Source organism: Poeciliopsis prolifica, unplaced genomic scaffold (genome assembly GCF_027474105.1).
Source record: "Poeciliopsis prolifica strain line A6 unplaced genomic scaffold, Auburn_PproV2 SCAFFOLD016, whole genome shotgun sequence".
Taxonomy (NCBI): domain Eukaryota; kingdom Metazoa; phylum Chordata; class Actinopteri; order Cyprinodontiformes; family Poeciliidae; genus Poeciliopsis; species Poeciliopsis prolifica.
The window spans coordinates 2,707,757-2,731,697 of NW_026562391.1; the positions used below are offsets into that span (position 1 = coordinate 2,707,757).

General features: G+C 40.4%; 2 protein-coding genes across 2 annotated transcripts; both read left to right on the forward strand.

Moving 5' to 3' along the window:
* The first annotated feature begins 970 nt into the window (after positions 1–970).
* slc24a2 (solute carrier family 24 member 2) lies at positions 971–18,697 on the forward strand. Its single transcript, XM_055041555.1, has 10 exons — positions 971–1,124; positions 2,742–3,889; positions 13,424–13,459; positions 13,607–13,718; positions 13,816–13,899; positions 14,064–14,143; positions 14,341–14,478; positions 15,467–15,556; positions 16,414–16,580; positions 16,666–18,697. Exons 2-10 carry the CDS (start codon positions 2,966–2,968, stop codon positions 16,913–16,915), a joined length of 1,881 nt encoding a protein of 626 aa, XP_054897530.1. The 5' UTR covers positions 971–1,124; positions 2,742–2,965; the 3' UTR covers positions 16,916–18,697.
* A 2,145-nt stretch (positions 18,698–20,842) lies between these two features.
* Positions 20,843–23,463, forward strand: xpa (xeroderma pigmentosum, complementation group A). The gene is made up of 5 exons (XM_055041224.1): positions 20,843–21,196; positions 21,287–21,392; positions 21,972–22,137; positions 22,469–22,586; positions 22,663–23,463. The coding sequence occupies exons 1-5, from the start codon at positions 20,935–20,937 to the stop codon at positions 22,815–22,817; spliced, it is 807 nt and encodes a 268-aa protein (XP_054897199.1). The 5' UTR covers positions 20,843–20,934; the 3' UTR covers positions 22,818–23,463.
* Positions 23,464–23,941: the final 478 nt, after the last annotated feature.

Here is a 23,941-nt window from a genome sequence, read left to right on the forward strand (position 1 = left end):
CTCCCATAAGTCCTGGACAATGTTTTGTAACCTGGAGATGGTGGAGCAGGAGATTGATTGACAGTCTACTTTCCGCCCTCATCTGGGTTTTAGTCTCGTGAGAATTTTAAAAAGTCAATGCAAAAGCATTGATACTTGCTAAAAACCCAACTCTTCTGCAAAAGAGTGCTGCTCTTTTGCAGAACTGCTTAACCAACATGTTAAGCAATTGGTGAAATAAAAAGAAAGGAAGTCCTGTGCTGGACTGGAGGCCTGCCCAGGGTGTTTCTCCAGCCACCAGCTGCCCTCCAACCCTGAAAGGATGGATGGGTATGGACTATAACTGAAGCTCATAAAACCATTTTCTGACCATATGCAATAAATGAGAGTATTTACTGACGTGCTGCTTATAAATTATATTTGTAATTAGGTTATAATGGGAAATGACCAGGTTACATGGGAGTTTAAAATATTTGCTGGTCAGATCTGAATGTGTCAGAACTGTTGTGCAACACGTCATGTTGGATTGTCTGCAGGGAGCAGGTGTTGTACTCAGAGCCAATTACAGACCAGGAGGATGTAAGAGACAGGAGGGAGGGTGATGTCACTCCCAGGAGCTTGATATTTATAGCCAACATGTAGCACAATGAACACAAGCAAGGCAAAATTTTGATTTGTTGAAGAAAGAAATGTTTGGCTTTTGAAGTTCAGACTCTCCAGACCCATGGCGTGCTTCTCTAAAGGTGTTTGTTGTTGCTTCTCTGTGTTCCTTGCACCAAATCTGAACAAGATGATATGTCACAGTTCCAAAAGAATCAAAGTGTGTTCAGCAAGGCCAGTTGCTTCCCGTGGATCAAGGATATAAAGGAGACTGATGGTTACAGTCAAAGAGGAGGAACGCTGAAGGAGGGTGTGTCCTGCTCTGAGCCTCTGTCTTTGGAGCTCCACCTCTGCGCGCAGATGAAAATCCACGATGGATTAAGGGTTGGGACCTTCAGTTTGAGCACTTGACATTTGGGGTTGATCTGCTTTGGGCGTCAATTTGCAGGAATATCATTTAAAAAATGTTTTTCTAAAAAACACTGCATTTGAGGGAGCAGCGCCTGCTGGAGTCTTTCCTGCAGACCGGGGACAATCCGAGAGTGGTAGGTCAAAGGCAGTTTTTATTCATTTGCAATGCTTCAAATAGTTCATTTGTTGATTTCACAAGAGGTTGCTCCTGCATTAAAGTTATATTATGAGAAAACTCTAAAATATATATATTTTTAAATGGCTCTAGTTCCTAAAAAAGATCATGGCACTGTAGCTTGAAAAAGTGTAGAAGTTCAATCATCCCAGATAAAGTTTGGAGTTTTCCAAACGTTGCTCCCGAAGAACTTCAAAGTGATGCACAAATGAGCTTCAGCTCTTCTTATTCTTGCACGGAGTTGATTTTATTGATGTCTGCTCTTTGACTTTGTGCATCAGCACCAGTGAGCACAGCCTCAGGCTTATCTAAGTATATCTTCTCAGGGATTAAACTGTGTCTTAATGAGCTTTAGCTAATGTGCAATCTACAGTTAAAGGACAGCTCTCCAGTGGAGGTTCTCAAAGCAAGAAAGCTTTGTCACTTCACAAGAATAGTTGCTAATAACACGTGCAACTTGTGGCATTCTTTGATTTGCACAGTCTTAGGTTTGTTTGTATGATTTTCTTTGGTGCACCATGACCACGGCTGCAATCGTTTCCCCCTGCTGCTGGGTAAATCGATGAGCTGTGTCTCTTATGAGGCCTCCGCACCCAAAACAATAACGGTGGCTGTGTAGAAGTTGGTACCGCCGTCACAAGGGTCGGAGGCTCCATGAGAAGAGAAACGTGTCAAGATGCTCATGGAGTTGATGTTGATATTGTCTCATTATGTGCAGGCCGACATCAGCAGCAGTTTGTTTCTCCCCTTAGCTTAGAAAACAGAGGAACTCCTCTAAGCTCCAGCAACCAGCCAGTAACTGTGTAACCTGCACTTTTTTTATTTTACAAGAGTATAAATGTATATAGTTAGAGATTTTCAGATCTTCCACTTAGATTTTGCTTATAAAACCGCAATTCTGACCATTTTTTTTCTGCCGATGTGTTCATTTATCACAACTACCCATAAAAAGGCAGCACGGTTTACTGAAGGCTGAAGGGAAACTATTTTTTTTATTTATCCCTGATGGCATCGTTTCATTTGGGAACCAATAACAGCACAACAACGTTTAGATTTTGTTAGGAATTGAGCAGATTATGCAGTTTAAGGACAGATATAATCTTCCCTGTTGAGCTGCAAAGACTTAAACTGATGCATTTTGCAAATCAGTGGAAATTTTGAGCTGCAAACTGCACTGAAATATCAACGACAAATTGCTGATGACCAGGCGAGTGAAAACAAATTCAGATCAGTCAGTGATCAGGCCTGCAAAGAAACGCAGAAGAAAACAAAAAGAAAACATGTGTTTTATCCATATTTACTGATCCGTTTGATGTTTCCTGAGAGCAGTTTTGAGATATGATTCACTTTAGCCTTTTTTGTGTGGCGTGACTCTATCCACCAGTGCCATTGCTTTTAAGCTGTTTTGTCATTTGTTTTGGACTTGTGTTTTAGTTTGTTTCACGTTTGTGTAACCAGATTGTTGTGTGTTGCAGATTTCTGCTGAGGTCCGCGTTAAGAATGAAATCTTGATCTCAATGGGGGTTTTACCTGGTTAAATAAAGGTAATAATAATGGCAAATGTCTTTTTTTGCAGGTAGTAATATGAGGAAGCCTTTGAATGTGCTCGATCCCGGATTAAGATCAGAGGACCTCCAGGGTGTTTAGACCGGGGAGCAACATGCAAAACAACCGGTGAACCGCTGCTGCCTGCAGAACCCCCTCCCTTGACCTAATCCACCAGCACCACCAGCCCAGCTTTTGCTTTTCTTTTGGTGGCGGGAATTCCAGACACCCCAGCTCTGTCTGCCAGCCTGCACCATGGATTTCATGCTACCCATAAGAAGTCAAGAGATGATAGCTTTCTCCTGCTCCGATCCTTTCCTGGATCCCCACGGTGTCAACACCCGGTTCCACCACCAGGCCGTCAAGAGAAAGCTGCGGCCTGGACGGATTCTCGGCTTCGTCGTCAGCCTGGTGGCAGTCTGCACAGTTTGTTCACTGAGTGCCTTGTCGTTGGCCACAGCCGTGGCCACTGAGCCGAGAGAGTCAGTTGCCGAGTCCCCAGCTGACGCAGCAGTGCCCCAAAGGACTCTTCTGCAGAGCCAGAATGTGTCGAGTGCCCCGGAGGACACGCCAGTGGCCATGAAGTCTTCCCACCTGGACATGAACCAAGGAGACTACCCAACAGACTACTTCAGCGTGGAGGACAGGCGCCAGGGCTACGTGGTTTTTCACATGTTTGGAATGTTGTACATGTTCATAGCCTTAGCCATCGTTTGTGATGAGTTCTTCGTCCCCGCACTCACCGTCATCACAGAGAAGCTGGAGATCTCGGACGACGTGGCCGGGGCCACCTTCATGGCGGCGGGCGGCTCGGCCCCAGAGCTCTTCACCTCCGTCATTGGAGTCTTCGTCTCCCACAGCAACGTGGGCATAGGCACCATCGTGGGCTCGGCCGTGTTCAACATCCTGTTCGTGATAGGAATGTGCGCCCTTTTCTCCAAGGAGGTGCTCAACCTCACCTGGTGGCCTCTGTTCAGAGACGTCTCGTTTTACATCATCGGGCTGCTCCTGCTCATCTACTTTTTTCTGGATAACCAAATCACGGTGTCGGAAAGTATCAGTCTGTTGATGTGTTACACCTGCTACGTGACATTCATGAAGTACAATTCTCAAGTAGAGAACCTCATCAAATCCATCCTGGGGAGCAACCAGGTGGACGAGCTGGAGGCCGCTCCAAAGGTGAGCCCCATCCATCCATCCATCCATCCATCCATCCATCCATCCATCCATCCATCCATCCATCCATCCATCCATCATCCATCCATCGTCCATCCCCATCCATCCATCCATCCATCCATCCATCCATCCATCCATCGTCCATCCATCCATCCATCGTCCGTCCATCCATCATCCATCCATCCATCCATCCATCCATCCATCCATCCATCCATCCATCCATCCATCCATCCATCCATCCATCCATCCATCCATCCATCCATCCATCCATCCTCCATCCATTCATTCATTCATCCATCCATTCATTCATTCATTCATTCATTTATGGTGGCCAAAGCTTCCCGAAAATATTCTTAAGTACCTCTAAATAATTTGGTGTTTTTTTTGTTTTTAACAGAAAAAGAAACTACCAACAATTTCAATATTATGCGTCCAGGATGTGACTTCCACTAAATAATCACATTTTTAACTCAAATATGGTCACTAATTTGACAGTTTATAACATCATGTTATAAATCTGAGTAATCGATACAAAATATGGAGCGAACTGTTCAGAAGGAAATGCAAGCAGGAACGTTTGCACAAATGTCCTTCAAAGAGCACTTAACAATTTTTAGAGCAATTAACTGTAAATACTCATATTTTGTATGATAAATGGTTTTTATAACCCGAAACATAATTTTAAAAGTGGAAAAGCAACATTGCGCTGTACGTTTCTAACGTCCCATGCATCTCCTGGGTGCTAGGCCCCCTTTGTCTTTAAACCTAGTGACACCCCTGCATCTGTACATTCATACATCCATCTATCAAATTCCTGCCAAACAAAAAAACAACAAAAAAAAACATCTGATTAGCAATTTTATTCTTTTTACATTACATTTCTTTTTGATCAACAATTCTAATTTGCCTGAGGTCATGCATGAACCACACTCAGATGTTTGACCCTTGGGTCAAACATCTGATGTTGACCAAAGGGTCGTACGTTGAAGCCAAGGAACTAAACAACAAAATTAAACAATAAATGAAACATGAAACACAATCAATGAAAATACAAGACAGTTATCACATTAATGTGATTCACATGTTCTGTTAAGTAGGACCACCGTGAAAACCCAATGTGACAGAATTGCAACGTCTCTGTTCTGGAAATCTAACGGGGTTTAAGGGAAAAGGAGCAACAGACTGAAATCTGTTTGCATTGATATTTTATTTAGAATCTGCATGGCTGTAAATAGGCATAACAGAACAGAGCTGTGACTTTTTCATGCTGACTAAGCCTGTACATCTAGACCTCCTCTTCAGTCTCTTCTTTTTTTGACCTTGTGCAGACCAGAGTCCAATAAGGCTCTTAAGCAAAGGAGTGATGTAACAGTTCTGGGTCAACGTCTTCAAGTAAATCAGATTAAGATTCTGGGAACTTTTGGGCAGGAATACAAACCATACAATGTAAAAGAGAACATGGTGTATTTTCCTGCGCAATATAAATAAAAGAAACACGATCATCTGCGTTACTTTAACAGCAAAGTCGTGAAGAAAAACGGATTTGATTTTGAGCCAGCCGCCGTCTGTGCCTGCTGTTTTTGGCTTTTTATTTTCTGCAACCATTTTCTGTGTGTAGCTGCTGAAAGAACTATGACGACTATTAATTATATCATATGAAGATTCTGAGGCAATATTTTCAAGAACAAAAAAAAAAGACTGATTTGGAACAACCCTCGCAGTGTTTGAAGCATTGGTTGATGGGAGTTGTTTTTCTAAAGTCCTGCAACAAATACCTGTGCTGCTCTGCTTACGTCGACTTTTACATAAAGCGGCAACAACTAAGAAACAATTAGGTTATGATTTACATGAACAATGTATAATGTACTAATTATTCTTTATTAGAAAATAAACCGTAAACTTTTAAAGCTGAAGCACTCTGGAGTTTTAAAATGTGGTGGCGTGCTACATGATTGCAAAGTTTTGATCGCATAGGAACAACGAGGAGAAATAATTTTTGTTTTTATGTAAAATGAACAATAAGTGGTTTACATATTCACTTAAGGAATGAAAATCAATATCCTACCCATGAATAATCCAGCTTTGCAGCTTTAGCTCAAAGCTGTGAAGAGTTCAGATTACTTTCTAACTTCCGGCATGAGCTAGCTGTGCTGCGCTGCTAATGTCGGTTTACGTAAACAAAATAACAAGAGAAGATTCAGCTTAGGCAGTGTTTTTTTAATGAAAATTAATAATTTATGTGTACATATCAAGAAAAAGAAAGGTAAAAGTTTTTTTTTTTAACAATTCTTTTCCAACTTCCTGTAGTATATAGCTGTACTGCCATGCTAAGAGTAGCTTATACATAAACAGGAATTAATTGTATTTGGTTTCAGAGTTGCCATTTTGATATCTATCCTCCTCTTTTATACAGCTAAAGCAATGAAAAATAAATTGTTTTTGTTATTTTTGTTGAATATGAATATTCATATTTTACTTGAATCAGCCCCAGTTTCTCAGTCCCCAGTGGGGAACTACGGAGCTCTCAGAATTGGAAAAATATGCCCACCTTGACTTTCCAGTATTTTTTATGTCAAAAACATGAGCAAAAACACAAGGATTAATTTTCAACGCATTACCTAAATGTCTTTTTGTGTTTTAAATTAAAAATGAGAGGCCACATTGTTGGGGTTTTACCCAACAAGTTAAACCTTTATTATTGGAATACTCAGTTATTCTGTCTTAACTTTCCTGGATCTGGGTGTGATATTCAGGCTGCATGTATAGAGAGAAAATTCCTATGAAATAAAGTTCACAAGGTCTTCGACTGGCCGCTGACCCCTTCTGGAAAAAAAAAGGTCATTGACCCCCCGCCCAACCTCGACATCACCTCCCTAAACTGACACAGACCTGCCAGAGCACAGAAACAGTTTTTTTTCCTTTTTACAACAAACACTAAAAATAAAATACCTCAGACTTTTCTCCCGTCACATTATTACGCTTTTATTTCAGACCTCAGCACTTTATTTTTTTAAGACGCTCATTTAGGTTTTTCGCAGACGGTGTGTTTGTTGCTTTGTCGGTGTCGTGTGACGAAGAGTTTCTTTTTCTCCGATTTTACTACATTTCATTGTGTGACCACATTACATCACCGTGATACGACAACATTTCCAAAAAAACACAACAATAATTCAAAAATTTAAATATTGCATGAAAATTTCAAAACTTCCACTCCTGCTTGTTTTCTGGATGTTGTGAAATAAGAGAAATTACTACAGAAAACCATGGGAGGCTTGAAGTCCTTAATGAAGAACAGAGCAAATTACTCAGCTTGGGAAGTTTATGATTTACGCATCGCTTATGAGCAAAACCGCAGCATATAATCCCCGGGACCTCCTAGGAGAATGCTCCACGCACATGCACAACTAGTCAATTTATTAATTTTTGTCATATATGCCATCAGTATTTGAATATTACTTGTGTGAGCTTGTTTGTTTACTTATTTTGGTGGTCAAAGTCCAAGTGAAAGTGAACCTCACAGTCACATCAGCCATGTTCTGGTGTGCAGAGAAAGACAAAAATGCAACACTCGGTTTTCTCAGTGCAACGTTGATACGAAACACACTTGAGGTTTTTCTCCAAAAAGAGATTTAACAGCCATGAGGCCTGTGTTTGAGGTAAAATAAGTTGAAGTCAATGAACGGCTTAAAGGATGTAAAATACCGCCTGTGGAAGGCTGATCTTGGGTCCAGCAGGATCTGTCCGTCCCTCGCCGCTTTAGGACATCTGCTTGTGTTCAAACTGAATAAAATCAGATTTCAGGCTGATGATGCACGAGGACGCGTCTGAGCTCAACATGCAACCAGGGAACGCAGCCATTCAAGTCAACAAAACCTCTAAATTACTGATGTGCTTGTGGTCAAACCTCATCAAAGTGCAACATCATTGAAACACAGAGGCAGCGAAGATCAGGACCAGAACATTTCCCCCACTTTCTAGATGTGTGATTCAGAGCCTTTTGGGCAGCAAACTCTTTATTTCTGAACTGATGGGAGGAAGCATGAGAAAAGTCTTCCTCTCTGACATTTCTGTCCTTCTGGTGATCAGCTGTGTCTCTCTTCAGCAGCTTGTCTCCTCCCGTCCCGGCACTTGATGTCCAGATGCCTTGCCCTCATGTGTCAGTAGCGGCTAAATAATCCTCCAGGTTAATTCTTCCCAATCCCATTAGAGCCGCTAATAATAGCCAGACGCTCCCTCGGGGAGCAGGCCTCGTCAGATCCCACCGAGGGGGGAATGTCCGTCCGCAGCTTCCGTCCAAACTCGAAGGTTTCGTCGCTCAGGCCTCTGCTGACGTCCGGCGGGAGGTTGCAGGTGTCAGCCGGGTTTGTTGCTCAAGAGGCCATCGGCAGAGATCTGCGGGTTTTGCTCTCTGAGAGTCAGCAATCCTCTCTGATCCCCCGATCAGGCGCTTACCGGCAGTGACGACAGCAGTCAGTCAGTCCGTCAGTCAGTCACCGTCCGCGGCCGACGAGTCAAAAAACACGAGTCCGTGTCTTTCGATGAACCCAGTTTGGGTTTCAGTCGGAGTCGTTGCCTTCGCGCAAACACTTTTACCTGAGTGATAATGTTCTTTTAGATGTGATTGATAACTGTGCTCGAGTTTGATTGCTACGGAGGCCCCGAGGGGACATGAGGATTTTTTTTTCTTTTGCGTCACCTCGCAAAACACAAATGAAAAAAAAAAAAGAAAAAATCGTGTCCCCTTGGGGCCTCCGTAGATTGCTGCTCCTAGATGAGTAAAATGTCTGGATTTTCTACCAACCGGGTGAAACACACACACGTTTTCAGACACACCTGCAGGTTTTGTTCCAAAATTTTTTCTTCATTAATGTATTTTCTTTTGTTGTTTAAAGAAACCAATCTGAATTAAAAAAATACAGGCTATATATTTTTTCTGATTTTTGTTACTTTTTTCTAAATCATCATCATGATGAAAATGTCTCACTTAACCTCATGTTTTAATCCGTCAAATTATGTCATTTTCAAACATTCAACGATTGGTCATTTTTGATCAGCCGCTCGGCTCTTGAGTAAAACTGTCCGCAAAAACTTTTTCCACTCTTACTTGAGTGAATTCTCTACTGTTTGCTCGAGCGGTGCCTCTCTTATTTCCTGGCTTTAGTATTTGCGGTTGACGCCACTAACTCAAGGGGGGATTTCTTTATTTTGATTTGTATTTTTGTTTTACTGCAAATAATTAAAAGTATCTGATGAGTTGGCGGCGGATGAAGGTGAGTCGTGCCGGAGCCTGATTGGTGGGTTACTGATGGGAGTTCACGCGCAGGCTCGGAAATCAGCGATCTAAAAGTGGCGATCCCTGCGGATTAATCCTGGATCAGTCGCACAGTCAGGTGGACGGCGAAGAAGAGACACATAGCGAGAGAGAGAGAGAAAGTAGATCTGGATTGAGATTTCTGCAAATGCAACGTTGGATCTTTGTTCATTATTAAATTCAGGTTATTTTTTGTTGTTTAGAAAATGTTTCACGTCTTTATTTCCCTCAAATGCTGGACAGATTTGTAATGAAAACCAAACTGTGAATCCAACATGGCTGAAAAAGCAAAAGAGGAAACTTCACTGCGGCTCATCCTCCAATGTATGTCTTGGCAAAAATGTAATTTTTACGATGATCTTTTGAAAACTCTTACGTTTCGTCTTTGCTTCCATCCATCAGCCAAACCGCTCCATCCATCCGCCCCACAAACGGAAACACACAAACTCTTTTCAGTTGAACGAACAAGCTTGGAAATCCTCTGAGCAATTTTTTGATGTTGCCTGGAAGTAAATTGTTACATGCCTTAAACATACAGTAGCTATGGCCTTTGTGAACTTGACCAGTTTTCGTGTTGAATGATGGATTATTTCATGTGAAGGACAGGCACAAAGCCCCACACAACAGCAAAGCCTAAAGGAAATGATCAATGGAGTTGAACTTTTTATTTTTACTTCTCAAACGAAAGTGAACCACGCATTTCTATTAAACCCCTTTACTCTCATACCCTAATAAAAATTATCACAATCAGCTAAAAAAAAAAAAAAACAATCCCCTAAATTTGTCCACTGGTGTTAAATCTGAGTATAAATGGAGCTGCTCTGTCTTCAGCCAGGCATTAAAAACACCAGAGAAACAGATAAGCGTCTTTTCTGTCAGTTGTGCTCTGAGCAGGTTTTCTGTTGCTTTGTTGCTTGTTCAGTCGGCGGGGAGTGGCCGTCCCAGTTTGGTCCTGAAAACAGGGAGACTTGATCCTGTGGTTGGAGCAGGCCGGTACGGTACGTCATCCCTGCCCAGAATCTGAGATCATTTCCAGCATTTTTAGTGTTTGGAGAGGAACTGATGCGATTTTCTGAACAGAATCACATCCGTTCAGAGTTGAGCTGATTGGTCGTATTTTACTCTGATTTGTGAAGAAAAATGGGACCCAATCCAACGCTTAAATGCAAAGAAATGTGACTTTAAAAAAATAAATAAAATACAAAAAAAAAAAAAACAAACTAAATTTCAAAGACTCCTACACATTTCTCTTTTAAATTTGAGCTCCTGACTTATTCTTCTTATTCTTCTGAATTTCTGGCTTCACTGTGTGTTTGGAAAAGACAGACATGAATAAACTATTGTTATTATTATTTACTATCATGTTGCTTGAGCAACATAACATTAAATTGTTTCACAAGCTCTAAGGCCAGTGAAGGACTCCAGTCTGGTTCACACTAAACTTACCTCCTTTCTGCAAATGGATTTGGACTTTTTAAATGTATTGTTAATTAGCATCGCATTTTAGCAGCGACAGTCGATCTTTGGGCACATTTTTAACTCTGTAAATCTGACTAAATTGATTTTACTTCTGATGATATCTGATTTTATTTATCGTTCCTCCTTTACGTATCAAAGAAAAGGTTCCAGGTGACATTCAGGACGTCAGGATGACGTCTCATCCAGCTCAACAGGCCCGCAAGCAGAAAAGTTGTGGAATTTGTAAACGTGACCTCCTCGGTTATCAGGATGGCAATACAAGCCAATCTGTAATTCAGCATTTGCAACACACATCAAAAAACAAAACTTGATCTCAGTTTTACTGTACGATGTGTGACTGATCCAAAGACACAAAACAGCTGGAAGCAGATCGGTGGAGCAGCTACGCCCAGCAATTTACCGCAGTTGTCTCTTTTTTAAAAAAAATTTTCATGTACATGGCAGCCATATTGGATTTTGATGTTTGGTTTGATGGGGGAAAAGCTTAAGAGGTTTGACTTGAGGGATCGCAGCACGGGGACTTTCTGAGTGAGTCTGGAGTCTAACATTAAATGTTGAAATCTTCGTTGCTGAATTCGGTTTTTCCTGAACCGTCATTCGTTGTTAGTTTTGTAAATCATATTAAAGCGAATACCAAGAGACAATTTAATAACGTGACAGGATAAGTATTCTGTTACGTTCAAACAAGAACATCGCAACTTTATAAATTTGTACTTTGAACACAAAGAGATGAGTGTGATGTTTGTTTCCTTCTACATTTAAACAAACCATTGACTTTTATCTAGTTGTTGAATAATTAAATGTGGAAATAGCCAAAATGTTCTTTTCAAAAGAGTTTGAGTTTTATTTTAGGTTTTTTTTTTCAGGTTAAATAGATAATATTTTTTCAACTTTAGTATAGTTAACATACATTTTTCATTAAATGTGTGTATTCTGTGCTGGTGCCAGGGTGTGGTTGCAGGCTAATGCATCATGTGTTTTTTTCAAATTACACTTCCATAATTTTAGAAAGTTTTGTATTGTTTTTGTTGCACATATTTCCCAGGATTGGATTCGATGTTAAATGTTGCACATATTTCTTAAAAATTTCAGTATTTTGCTCACTGTAAGTTAAAAACACAGGAATCTATTACACCGTACCAATTTATTATCAGGTTTAGAATCAGTGAAGCCCTTCAAAGCATTGACCCTCATGCTTATCAGGGCCAACCCAAACTTGTGCAGGGCCCTGGGCATTGTTTGATCTACGGGCCCCTTCAAGCCTATTGGCTGCAACTCACCACAGTGTCTGTGATTTGTTTGTTTTTGTTTTTTTTGTGTGCACGTTTTGATTAGTTGTAACATTTGTGTTACCATTGTTTTGAAATCAAATAGTGAGTCAACAATAAAGAGGTACTTCAGATATTTTAAAATGTGACTCTGCAAGGAGTTAACATGTTGCCTGCGGTACAAATAACATTTAAACAATTTTAATTTTTTATTTAAGTTTTCCAGGAGGCTAAATTTAGTTAGAGTTGAATTTATATCTACCGTCTTAAACTAACTCCACTCCCAAACTCAATTTATGAGCTGTTAATCTTTCATAAGCAGCATATTTTCAACCTCTCTTTTCAATTTTATGCCAAGTGGCGTGTGTCTTCTGACTGGATGTCATATTGAGGCCTTGGACTGAGCCGGCCAGATTCTTGATTTGAATCTGCTAGATCATCTGCAGAGGGAGACAAAGATTAGGGTGATAGTAAGGAGGCCTTCCTACCTCAACACCTACAGCTCATCTTCAAAGACTAATATCCAAAATCTAGAACCAGGCAAAAAGATGGGCAGCAATTATAAAAAGAGGTTTGATTGTCGTGATGACTTTGTAAGTTTTTTGTTTTTGTGAACTATTGAGTAGAAAATAAAGATAAAATAAATTTAAAAAGTTATCCTTAAACTGACACTTTTTTTTTTTTACATTGTTTTATGTTTTAAAAGATTTCTGTAAAGCTCATTTTGTCTTCAACATCCTTCATCTGATGTTTATTCAGGATATATGCTGAAAGTCTGGAATCCATAAACACGGTATCTACAGGGTCTCTACAATATCTGCAATGAAATAAATTAAATATGATGATGCTACATAGGCATTTTCATTTTGTTTTTATGATCATCAAGTTTCCATTTTTATCTAGAGTTGTGAAGAGGGGATGAAGCCTCGGGTTGTTTTTTTTATTTTTTTTATTCCAAGCAAACATTGATGCTTTGTTCAAATCTTTTCTGCTGCAAATGTTGGACTCTTGGTTGCTTCCTGATCATTGCTTTCTTTTCCCTTTGTGTTTTAAAGGTAAAACTTCCACAACAACAAAAGAAAACAAACCAATAAATGAAAAATTGTGTCATAAGCCTACAGTATTACGCAACTCAATCAATAACCTTTTATTTAACCTTTGGCCCCAAAAATTATCAAACTTATTTTAAATGTTTCTACAAATTGTTTCAGGTGATTTTTTTTTTTGCCACGTAAGTTCAGTAGTGGTATAAAATAGATGAGAATTTATAATCTGATGTTTTAGCATTTGTGTTTCATGTATCACATAAATTATCTGTATTTTACTTTCCAACAAGATGAACTCTGTTCACAAAATATACTGGAGTGAAGTAAACACACTGAAGATAGTCTGTTTTTTTAATCCTCCGTAAACGTAATGAGTTACATTTGTGAATTATTTAAATGTATTCATCCATTCCTTTCCCCTTTTGTTCTGAAGGCAAATTCATCAGGAGACGATGAGAACAAGTTGACGGTGAGTTTGTCTGAAGTGTTTTAAAGGAAAACTATTTATTCATATCAAAGTTGCATATTGGTGGGTGTTTTTTGTGTTCTATAAATAATATAAAAGTCTGTACATTAATGACATCCTGCATCTTGCGGCCTCGTTTTGATCTCACAGGCCAAACCCCGGCTGCAGAGGGAAGGCAGCTGCGCATCTCTGCACAACTCCCTGATGAGGAACAGCATCTTCCAGCTCATGATACACACGCTCGACCCCCTCAGTAACGAAGGTGCGACTCGGAGAGAAAACACAAACCTTTTGCCTAGCTTGGTGCGTCGCCCACCTGTCCTGTGTCCTAACGTTCGCAGATCTATGGTTTGTTGCAGGACGGTTCAAAGAGAAGGCTTCCATCCTCCACAAAATGGCCAAACAGAAGTGTAAAGAAGAAGGCGCCATGGCCAACGGTGTCGGTGAGGAACGGCAACGAAATCGTACACCAGCCAACTCGTCACTTTGTCCAGACTTAAGTTGCTGGCAGAAATGATTTAAGACGACGTGGCGGTCTCTTCTTTCCTCTGCGTATTGAACAAACGCTCACCATTTGTCATGTCTTGTTTTGTTTTTGCCCTGAAAGTGGATAAAAATCTCCCAAACAGTTCAAAGGTCGCCGTTGAGGTCACACCGCCCATGAACGGAGTTGCAGGAGGAGATCAGGTATGATTTTCTGTCCGCAACCTTTCAGTTCACGACACTCTTGACTCAAAAATAAACAAAATCCCTGCAAAAAAAAAAATCTACATATTCTTGCTAATTAACTTCAACTTAAAATAGTTTCATGGTTGCAGGTTCGACAATACTGAAATGCTGTTTTGCAGCGATATCAATGTGTGCAATATTTAACTTCTCTTCAGGAGGGTGAGGAAGAGGAAGATGAGGACCAGCCTCTGAGCTTGGCCTGGCCTGACACCCCGAGGAAGCAGATCACCTACCTGCTCATCCTGCCCATCGTCTTCCCCCTTTGGCTCACACTGCCCGACGTCCGGAGAGAGGTGAGGGAAACACACCGCACTGAAACTATCCTCAATGCAAATTAAGCCTGCTGGCAAAATTCTCATTTGTTCGGGTATTTGTGATAAATAAGTTACAGAAGAACAATTAAAAAAAAGTCAAATGTTATATCCGGGCTCCACATTTACAAATCAGGTGTGGTTTCACCAAGTCAGGAGTATTGTCTAAAAACACCAGAGAAGCAAAACAAGGAAGAAAAAAAAACAAACAAACAAAGCACAATAAAAACCAAAAATACTAAATGTGTTTAAAGATACAGCTAGAAACTATCGTAATCCATTTTTTGTGCTATTGGCTGTAAATGTGTTTTTATTTTCTCTTCATTATTTTTTTGTTTGTTGTGTTTTGTTTGGAATATTTGGAATATCTCCCAGTTCCAGCGCTAAGTATTCCTTGCAAAACTGAAGTTTATTGGTCTGTTACTTGAAAATGATCTCAAAACAACATCACTGTTTATCCCAGGAGTGAATATTGGTGACAAGTTAACTTGTGCTTCTGGAATAAATGACAGTTTTCTTAAAGAATTATGTGCTCCTCTTGTCATTATGACAGTAAAAGTGAACTTTGTTGCAACTGGAAACACGTAGCTGTGGAATATTTTCATGTCCAGTGTTGTATGAGCACGCTCTGATTTTGAACAGTTTAAGTCTTCGAAGTGACAACTCTGAGTTTTTGAACATAGTAAAAAAAGATTAATAATAATGATGCTCAGGTGGCTTGACCAAATGTTTACTGTTGTTGCGATTTAAATTGGTCTATTCATAAAATAAGCACATAATAGTTATGGTAGATATATGTCAACATTTGCATCATTTATATTCGGTTATTGGTTAAAAAATGCTGTGTTTTAGCTTTTATTTTTTGAAAGCTCTATCATCAATCATTCAAAGCGTCTCAAGCGAGGCTGTTACTTTGTCTGAATTTGATGAAGAGATTTAGTTGCTGTCGTTTTTTTTTTTTTTTTTCCAGACGTCTGAAAGGTTCTTTCCAATCACGTTCATCGGCTCTATCTGTTGGATTGCGTTCTTCTCCTACCTGATGGTGTGGTGGGCTCACCAGGTACCTGACAAACATCAGCATCAGACTTCATTGATCTCACACATGAATCACATTAGTTCCCTGCGCTGACTTCTTACAATCTGGATAAGTGCAATTATCAGGACTGTGACAACTGATCCTAATCCGTAACGCCTCTGGATCAGTTTGTGAAACTAAACTTTGATGCACAAATAGAAAGACAGAACTGGATATTGTGTCTGTTAAAAGTATTTACTATAGAAAATGTTGCAAAGGTTTGGCATTTATGATATTAGAAGTACAGTACTTATGTATTGTATTGGTTTGTTACACTTGCATGACGCTAAGGAGTCTGAATGAAGCAAAACATTCAGCAGAAACGTCTCAGTTATTGAGCAGGTGGTTTATTGGTTTAAAATGTTAAAACAGCTTCTAGACCAGAAATAAAGATGTTCATAAAATAAATTCTCTCTTCAGGAACCGTCAGTCATCTGAGGAACTGTTTGTTTTTATTGAGTTTATTTAAATCATCTGATAGAAGCCAAAAATATCAATATCGATATCAGTATCACCATTTATTTTTGATTTCTCTTGGTAATGTTTGCCATATCAACATGACATTAAGGTATTTAGCGGACAAATTCTGTCCCTGGGTTTGGGTTAGCGAAGGAAAAACAAATAAAAAGTATCGGTATTGACATTAGTGATCTGGACCCTGTATTTACTCGTTATCAGATCAATATCAAAATATGCCGTATCACACACACCTACTGGTCGAGTCCTCTAGACGTTTTAAAATACCACCAGTGCATTATACCATTACTAAAAAAAGAAAAGCTGTCTAAAACAGAAACCTTGAGGAACACCTTTGAAATAATTAAATTGTTGCTTTATTTAAGGTTGGAGAGACTTTCTGGATCACAGAGGAAATCATGGGTTTGACCATTCTAGCAGCGGGAACGTCCATTCCGGACCTGATCACCAGTGTGATTGTAGCGCGAAAAGGCCTGGGCGACATGGCCGTGTCCAGCTCCGTGGGCTCCAACATCTTTGACATCACCGTCGGGTAATGTATTATGTTGACCGATAACGTCTCCGTAAGACACCTGTGAAAACCTGACCGCCTCTCTTCTTCTTCTCTCCTCCACCAGCCTGCCGTTCCCATGGCTCCTCTACAACATCATCAACGACTTCAAGCCCGTGGAGGTGAGCAGCAACGGCCTGTTCTGTGCCATCGTCCTCCTCTTCCTCATGCTCCTCTTCGTCATCATTTCCATCGCGGCTTGCAAGTGGAGAATGAGCAAGTTTCTCGGCTTCCTCATGTTCCTGCTCTACTTCGTCTTCCTGATCGTTAGCGTCATGTTGGAGGACAAAGTCATCATGTGCCCAGTCACCGTCTAAAGAAATGATGATTACAAAAAAAGAACATAAAGTTGAAATTTGCTCTTTAACAGTGCAATAACAAACTGCCTGTTTTATGTCTCACACTGTTCTGTACAATCACACACACACACACACACACACACACACACACACACACACACACACACACACACACACACACACACACACACACACACACACACACGCGCGCACACACACACACACACTTACAAGCTATTGATGCGGATCAAGCAGGAGTTGAAGGCCTGTTGCTTCGGCCGCCCAATCAGGAGACTCTCTTTGCACCATGTGACCAGACGTCACAGTGAGGACTGTCTGAGAAACGCTGAAACATTGGAGAGGAAACGGAAACCGGAAGACGGGAGGAACTTTTCTTTTTGAACAAAGGACAAAGACTGAACGTCTCAGTGGGGAGATTCAGAGTATGAAGTTGACGTGGACACACAAGGAGACATGATGTTGTTGTTGTTGTTGAGAAGCTTTGGCTTCCAGCTCAAGGGAGCCGTCGTGGAAAAAACTAAACAAAAGAAAAGCCAAGGTAAACTTTTGATTTTGATAGCAGCTTTGTAGGCTTCGAGATGTTAACGATATGCAGCGCTTCAGATTTTACTTTGCAATGTGATAGAAAGAAGAATATTGTCAATGATTTGACAGGAGTTTCAGACAGCTCTGCATGTCCATCTCATTCATAAAATGTGAAACGTTTCATCATAACCGGGTTCTCACGTGTGCTAAAAAGTATGAACGTAATTTTCTGTTCTGGCTGCCTTTGTGTGCACCGCTTTAGAAAGGGGAACATGTTAAAATGCTGATTTTACTGTATGGGAAGCACTTGGTGGCAAAGATGTTTGATTTTTTTCAATATGCTGACTGCCCAGGGCGGCATTCGGTTGGGGGGCAGCTTAACCACAGAACCGATTGCACACCGCTGGAGGGTGAAGATGCTGAATTTGGTATTGGAGTCATAGTTCTCTAATTCGAGCTAAATTAAAGGGATTTTTCACTCTTTTTTTGTCTTAAGAAATGTGGACATCTCTTTTTAAATATATATATATAAATCATTTATCAAAGCTGAGCTATGAAACATGTCATCTATTTGTAAAGAAAAGAAAAAAAAAAGATTTTTGTTGTTTTTGGCATCAGATTGAAATTAGCATGAAAACCTCGGTACATGGACTGGCCAAACCCGGACTGAAATGTTTCACTGTGGCTCCAGTGAATTTCTATAAATTACAGTTTGAATCTGTAAACGAATGGGTACAGAACGAGGGGCAAAACCTGTCAGCGAGTGATGGACAAAAAGATTAGCCCCCTCTGTTGTGTTGTTCTTGTTTATCTTTCTAACACTTTTCTTCAGATTAGGGATTAATTTTTTTAAAAATTAAACATTTCTTGCCAGCAGGTAATGCTGATTTTCACCACTGATTTTCTGATGTACAACAGATTGCACGTACTGTAATTTCACTCAAATGTTGTTGATTTTCTGTAAGACCACGACTCTTAATGCCGTCTGAGAGAGGAAGTAGTGTTCTCGTGTGCACTTTGAGTCGAGGACGTCTCCTCAGTCGGCCGGCTTAGAGCCTGGGTTCATGTGCACGTGTAGAAAACCGCAGTCTTTTTCATCCTTTTCCCCCCCTTTTCTTTTACAATGTATGCAGATTTTTAAAAGTGTTTTTAAAAAAAATTACCAGCAACTACTGCAAATATGTTAACCATGTAATGACGTTCTATAAATGGAAACATTGTTGATGTTCTACAATAAAATAATCCCGTTCTGTATTTGCATGACCCGTCATTTATTGGGATTTGTGAATGTGTTTAGCGGATTTGTGAGGTTCTCTGAAGTGTCAACAAAAGCATGAGAAACTGAACATGACATCACGATAATTGCACAAAAGCACTTGATTCAAAGAATTGTCAAGCAGCGTTTCCACATAAGGCCTTGAGAAGCAAGAGAAGCTGTTTTCTGCTGTTTCTGATAGAAATGGTCACCAAATCTCCACCAGGCCTGTCACAATAACTAATGTCTCCGGACGATTAATCTTCTGAAAAGTTATTGCGATGAACGATAATCTTGTTGTTTTGACACAATTTGCTTGTAATATAATGATAATGATGGCATGATAATCCAGGAACAGATTCTCTGTAAACTTTAAATTCTAACAAACGTTTAACACTGGAACTGGAAAACATTTGAAATATCCAAAATAAATCAACAATTGATATATTGGTTATTGTGTCAGGCCTCCACTATACTAACTTTTTTTTTGTTAATTGGCCAAAAAAAAAACAACAAGAAAAAAACAGGCAACTATGATAATTTGAGTCTAAGAAATTCTGGTCGAATAAGAGTGTTTCTAAAGGCAGATGTCTACTTTTTTTGTTTTGTTCGTTTTTTTTTTTTTTGCAGCATCTCAAACCAATGTATTTTACCCACGTTAAAATGTTCTTTATGTTTTTAAAGCTACATCGCGCGGTACAGACTGTGCTCAAAACCTCTTTCAGTGACGTACGTGTTGGGTTTTCATTTCTCTGGGCTGGAACAGGGGAGAGACTTTTGGTATGCGCTTGCATTTGTCTTGCTTTTTCATTATTGAATATTTCACCATTAACACCAGAATTGTGTTTTTTTTTTCTTTTAAGGTATAAACAATAACACATTTTACCTAAACACTATTTATATTTTCTCATTTTTCAGGTCAATATTAGTCAAGTTGTGTTTAATATGTAAACTGATGTACATGGGCTTAATTTAATAAATGTATTTGTACCCTTGACATCAGGTTCTCATCTAGCTTGCATGTGCAGTATAATTTGTGGGCGTTTTTCCCTCTGTTTTATTACATTTGGCTTTAGATTTCGGAAACCACACATTGAACAAGTGCATTAAAAATATTTCCCAAATCTGCAGTTTTAGCACATTAATGGATTAATGGATAATCTGTTTGAAATTTTTTAAATTTCTGTACGTACTAATCCTGCTGTAAAAATGTATGTATTATTTACATCTGTAAAATAAAAAAAAAATAAAAAAAAACTTGAGACAATTGTTTTTTTTTTGGTTATTGTGTAAAATTGTCTAAAATTCACAGCTGGAACCCGGGAAACCGTTAAAACTGTATTGGTAGCATGATCATCATGCTACCAGTGATGATAGAGGAGCACAAATTAAGCTTCCTCATGTCTCCAGTCAGATCTGCAGTGTCATCTATCAGTTTTGTGCAGAGCTTTACTTTGACACAAGCTCCTTACAGAGTTATATGTGGCTTGCCGCCATAATCAGCGCGATGGGACAGAGATTAACTGGACGTCTGAGGACAGCCAGAGCGCTCACCTGTGTGCCTTTTTGCCCACATGCCTGTTCAGTGACATCTAAGGACTTGTGCCGTCCTTGTCTCCCCATGGACGCAGAGTCTGTGCTGCTGTGCGAGTTATTTGGATGTCAGACTTTATATTGGGCTTTTCTGGAGAACAAGCAGTGAGGTCAGGTCAGAAGAGGTCAGAGGTTTGCCTTCCAAGAAGAAAGCGACCCCTCAGAGCAACATCAGGCTAAGCACATAGAAAACAGCAACAAACAAGAACTTTCACTTTAATTTAAACTGCACCCATTTCTGTATCTCCAGGAAGTTTTTTGGTAAAAATGTTTTTTCCTTCATTCATGAAAGTTACTCAGTGAGCAGAGTATTCAGAAATGTTACTCAAATAAGAGTAGCAAATACATCATGAAAATATTACTCAAGTTCAGTAAAACTACTCGTATTTTTTTTTTCCTAAAAAAAAAAAATTACTCAAGTGAATGTAAGTAAATTCAGTCATTTACTTACATTCACTGGTTTATGTCCCTCCTTTTGGCTCTTCTCCCTCCAATTCGGCAGGTGGCAGCATTGCGCCAATTACTAAAGCGACGAGGGGGGAAACAAAAAACAAAAAACAACGGAAGCCTTCAGCTGTCAGTTTCATAACAACAGTCCGATGCGGCGCTGAAACAAAGCGGAGCCGCTCTCTATAAGAGCATTATGGACCGGACCGAGACCCCGCCAGACCAGAGCCCCCAGCCGGAACTTTCTGCCGCCATGCGGGCGAAGATAGAGAGAAACCGTCAGCGGGCGTTGATGCTCCGCCAAGCGCGGCTGGCGAGCCGCCCGCTGTCCGCCGTGGAGGGGGCGACCTCGGCCAAAGTTTCCAAGACCATCGACTCCGGTGCTGGTTTCTTTATCGAGGAGGAGGAGGGCGGCGGCGGGGAAGAGCGGAAAGCCAAGAAGGTGGTGCATCAGCCAGGTGTGTTTTTGTGCAGACTGTGGCTGTAAACTGTATGCGCGTTCAAGCGCGTTTCCCTGACATCTCGATCTGTGGCGGTTCTGTCCTCAGCTCCGGTGATTGAACCAGACTACCTGCTGTGTGATGACTGTCAGAAACCCTTCATGGACTCTTTCCTCAGCAACAGCTTCGACTTGTCTGTGTGCGACAAATGCAGGTGCTCCACCATATGATCTCTGATCCCATGAGCCTCTGGGCTGCTGCCCTGAGAAATGCTCGGTTCACCTGAATGACCAGGTCTCTGTAGGTTTGCAATTGTGCCTTACTCTACATTTCCAGGTGATGATGTATTGCACAGTAGTAAGCTTAGTTTGGGATGTTATTTTATAATCAGACTTAAATTTCTCAACATCTTCCTGCTGAGTTCCTCCATGCTATATTTTTCATCAATGTCCTGAAACATCTGGATTTATGATTAAATTAAAATATTTGATCTGTAAAGATTTTAGCGTGTCCATGCACCCTTTTAAAAAAAGAAATCTGCAGTCTTGTGTCTGAAATTAAATGAAGTTTTAAAAAGTAAGTTGGCCTTCAATACATCATAGGTCTTAAATTTAATTCATAATTGTTTTAAGAAGTCTTACGTTTGGTGTTGGGGAAGCATGCAGAAACCGTGTATTTAATCAATGCCTGCTGACCGAACTTGCATGATGGTCAGAGCCAAGTGCCTCACAATCTCTTGACTGCTCCGAAGAGTTGATGGTTCAAAATGACTGGAAGTCTTTGTTCTCTTCAGAGACAACGAGGAGAAGCACAAGCTGATCTCCAGAACCGAGGCCAAGCAGCGCTACCTGCTGAAGGACGTCGACCTCGACAAGCGAGAGCCCCCTCTTCGGTTCATACTGAAGAAAAACCCTCATAACCCACGCTGGGGAGACATGAAGCTCTACCTTCTGCTCCAGGTGAGATGCATGCATCGCTTTGCGCTTCCTGTCCTTATGCTTTGCCTACAAGCAACCAAACTTTCTTGAAATCTTCCGAGGCAGTTTTGATCAGTAATTCCAGCTCTGGTCATCAGAGATATATTTAAGACATTTAGCTAATTTCCCACCACTCCCAGACATTTTGCAAATTTAAAGATTTTAAATGTACCAATGCCCAAGAGTCTAAAACTACAGTGTATAATTATGAGAAAACTGAAAGCAAGACAGATTCAACATTTAGTAGCCAAAAACAGTCAGCTGGATGTGTTGGGATGTAGAGATAAATGTCTGAAATAATCATGCATCTCAGGTGGAAAAAAGATGTCTGGAGGTTTGGGGCTCAGAGGAGGCGCTGGAAGAGGCCCGAGAGACGAGGGAGGAGAACAAAGAGGTCCAAAAACAAAAGCGCTTCAACAAGAAAGTCAGAGGTCGGTTTCCTGTCTTGACGCTCAAGTCTTTCACCGGCAGAGCCGGCTCGTGATGTTAAACCGGTTTGTGTGTCAGAACTGCGCAGGGCGGTGAGGAGCAGCACGTGGACCAAAAACACCAGCGCCCACCAGCACGAGTACGGACCAGAGGAGGTGGTGGACCCGGAGGAGGACCTCTACAAGAAAACCTGCGCCACCTGTGGACATGAACTCACCTATGAGAAGATGTAGACGCATCTACATGTGCACAGAGAAAATGTTGCAAACTCAAATGGACCAAGATAAATGGGGCTTCTTCAGGGAACAGTGAAGCTTCTTTCAATGAGCTCTTTAAGCAGAAATATGACAAAATTTGGATAAGAGTCAATTGGAAGAAGCATCTGAAACAAAGCCTGGAAAGGTAGAAATATTGCATCTGAAAATTCAGAATTTTTAAGCATTAAGACATTTAGAACCTTCCAACTTTGGTTTGCTGGTGGCTTTAGAAAATGTCACTGACCTCTGAAGTGCCTTGCAAATGCATTCATAACCCTACAATTTTAACCAAGCTGTCAGGCAGAGAACCTGGCATGCAGTTAACTGCTGTGGGTTGGGAATCAAACATGCGGCAGCTCCTTAGAGCAAGAGCTACAAATGCAGGCTGCAGCCCTCAACCACCGAGACAAATGGTGCTTCAGAAACCACATTAAATGTTAAATCATGCTTAATTTTACATCCACTTAACAATGCACTCCTGTTAGCTCAAATTTGGTTGTATAGCTTAGGATTTATTTGCAATTCCTTGTGACGTCCACATACATTGGACAATGTCCAAGTTTGTTGGAAAGAAAATCTTTTAATCATTTTTTTTGCAATAAAAATATTTTATAAAAAGGTGTTTAATTGCCACAGCTTGATCCAGTGGAACTTTGTGCCTGTATAACTTCTGGATTGTCGTTTGGATAGTTTTCATTCTAGTATTTTTGCAGCAAGAGGAAAAACAAAAACCTCAGATTGCTTCTGCCTTGCAGTGAAGTCACACGTGCTCAATTTTAAAAGTGCTTTTGAAATGAGGTGTTTTAGCCATTTTTTCCCCCTAAGTCTCAGCATCCAGTGACAACACAAAACTTGAGCACAGCCCATCATTAAGTAAAGCAGGTTTTTGGAAATTGACTACAAATTTCTAGAACTAGAAAAGTCAACACATATAAAACTATTTCTCAAGGGAAACATGCAAGTTTCTAGTCAGTTTGAATGAATTGCTTCCCTCTGCCAATTAGCTTTATGGAAATTTGTCTTTAATTTCTAGCAGGTCTTGCACATGGCCACAGTGGCAAAAGTATGAGACTCAGATTGTTTGCTTCATTATAGAAAAT

Excerpts from the sequence above, each read along its gene's own strand:
- slc24a2 (XM_055041555.1), top strand. The coding sequence starts at position 2,966 with ATGGATTTCATGCTACCCATAAGAAGTCAAGAGATGATAGCTTTCTCC. Across the intron at positions 14,144-14,340 it reads GAGTTGCAGGAGGAGATCAG|GAGGGTGAGGAAGAGGAAGA; the intron begins GTATGATTTTCT and ends ACTTCTCTTCAG. Across the intron at positions 14,479-15,466 it reads TGCCCGACGTCCGGAGAGAG|ACGTCTGAAAGGTTCTTTCC; the intron begins GTGAGGGAAACA and ends TTTTTTTTCCAG.
- xpa (XM_055041224.1), top strand. The coding sequence starts at position 20,935 with ATGGACCGGACCGAGACCCCGCCAGACCAGAGCCCCCAGCCGGAACTT. Across the intron at positions 21,197-21,286 it reads GAAGGTGGTGCATCAGCCAG|CTCCGGTGATTGAACCAGAC; the intron begins GTGTGTTTTTGT and ends TTCTGTCCTCAG. Across the intron at positions 22,587-22,662 it reads CTTCAACAAGAAAGTCAGAG|AACTGCGCAGGGCGGTGAGG; the intron begins GTCGGTTTCCTG and ends TTTGTGTGTCAG.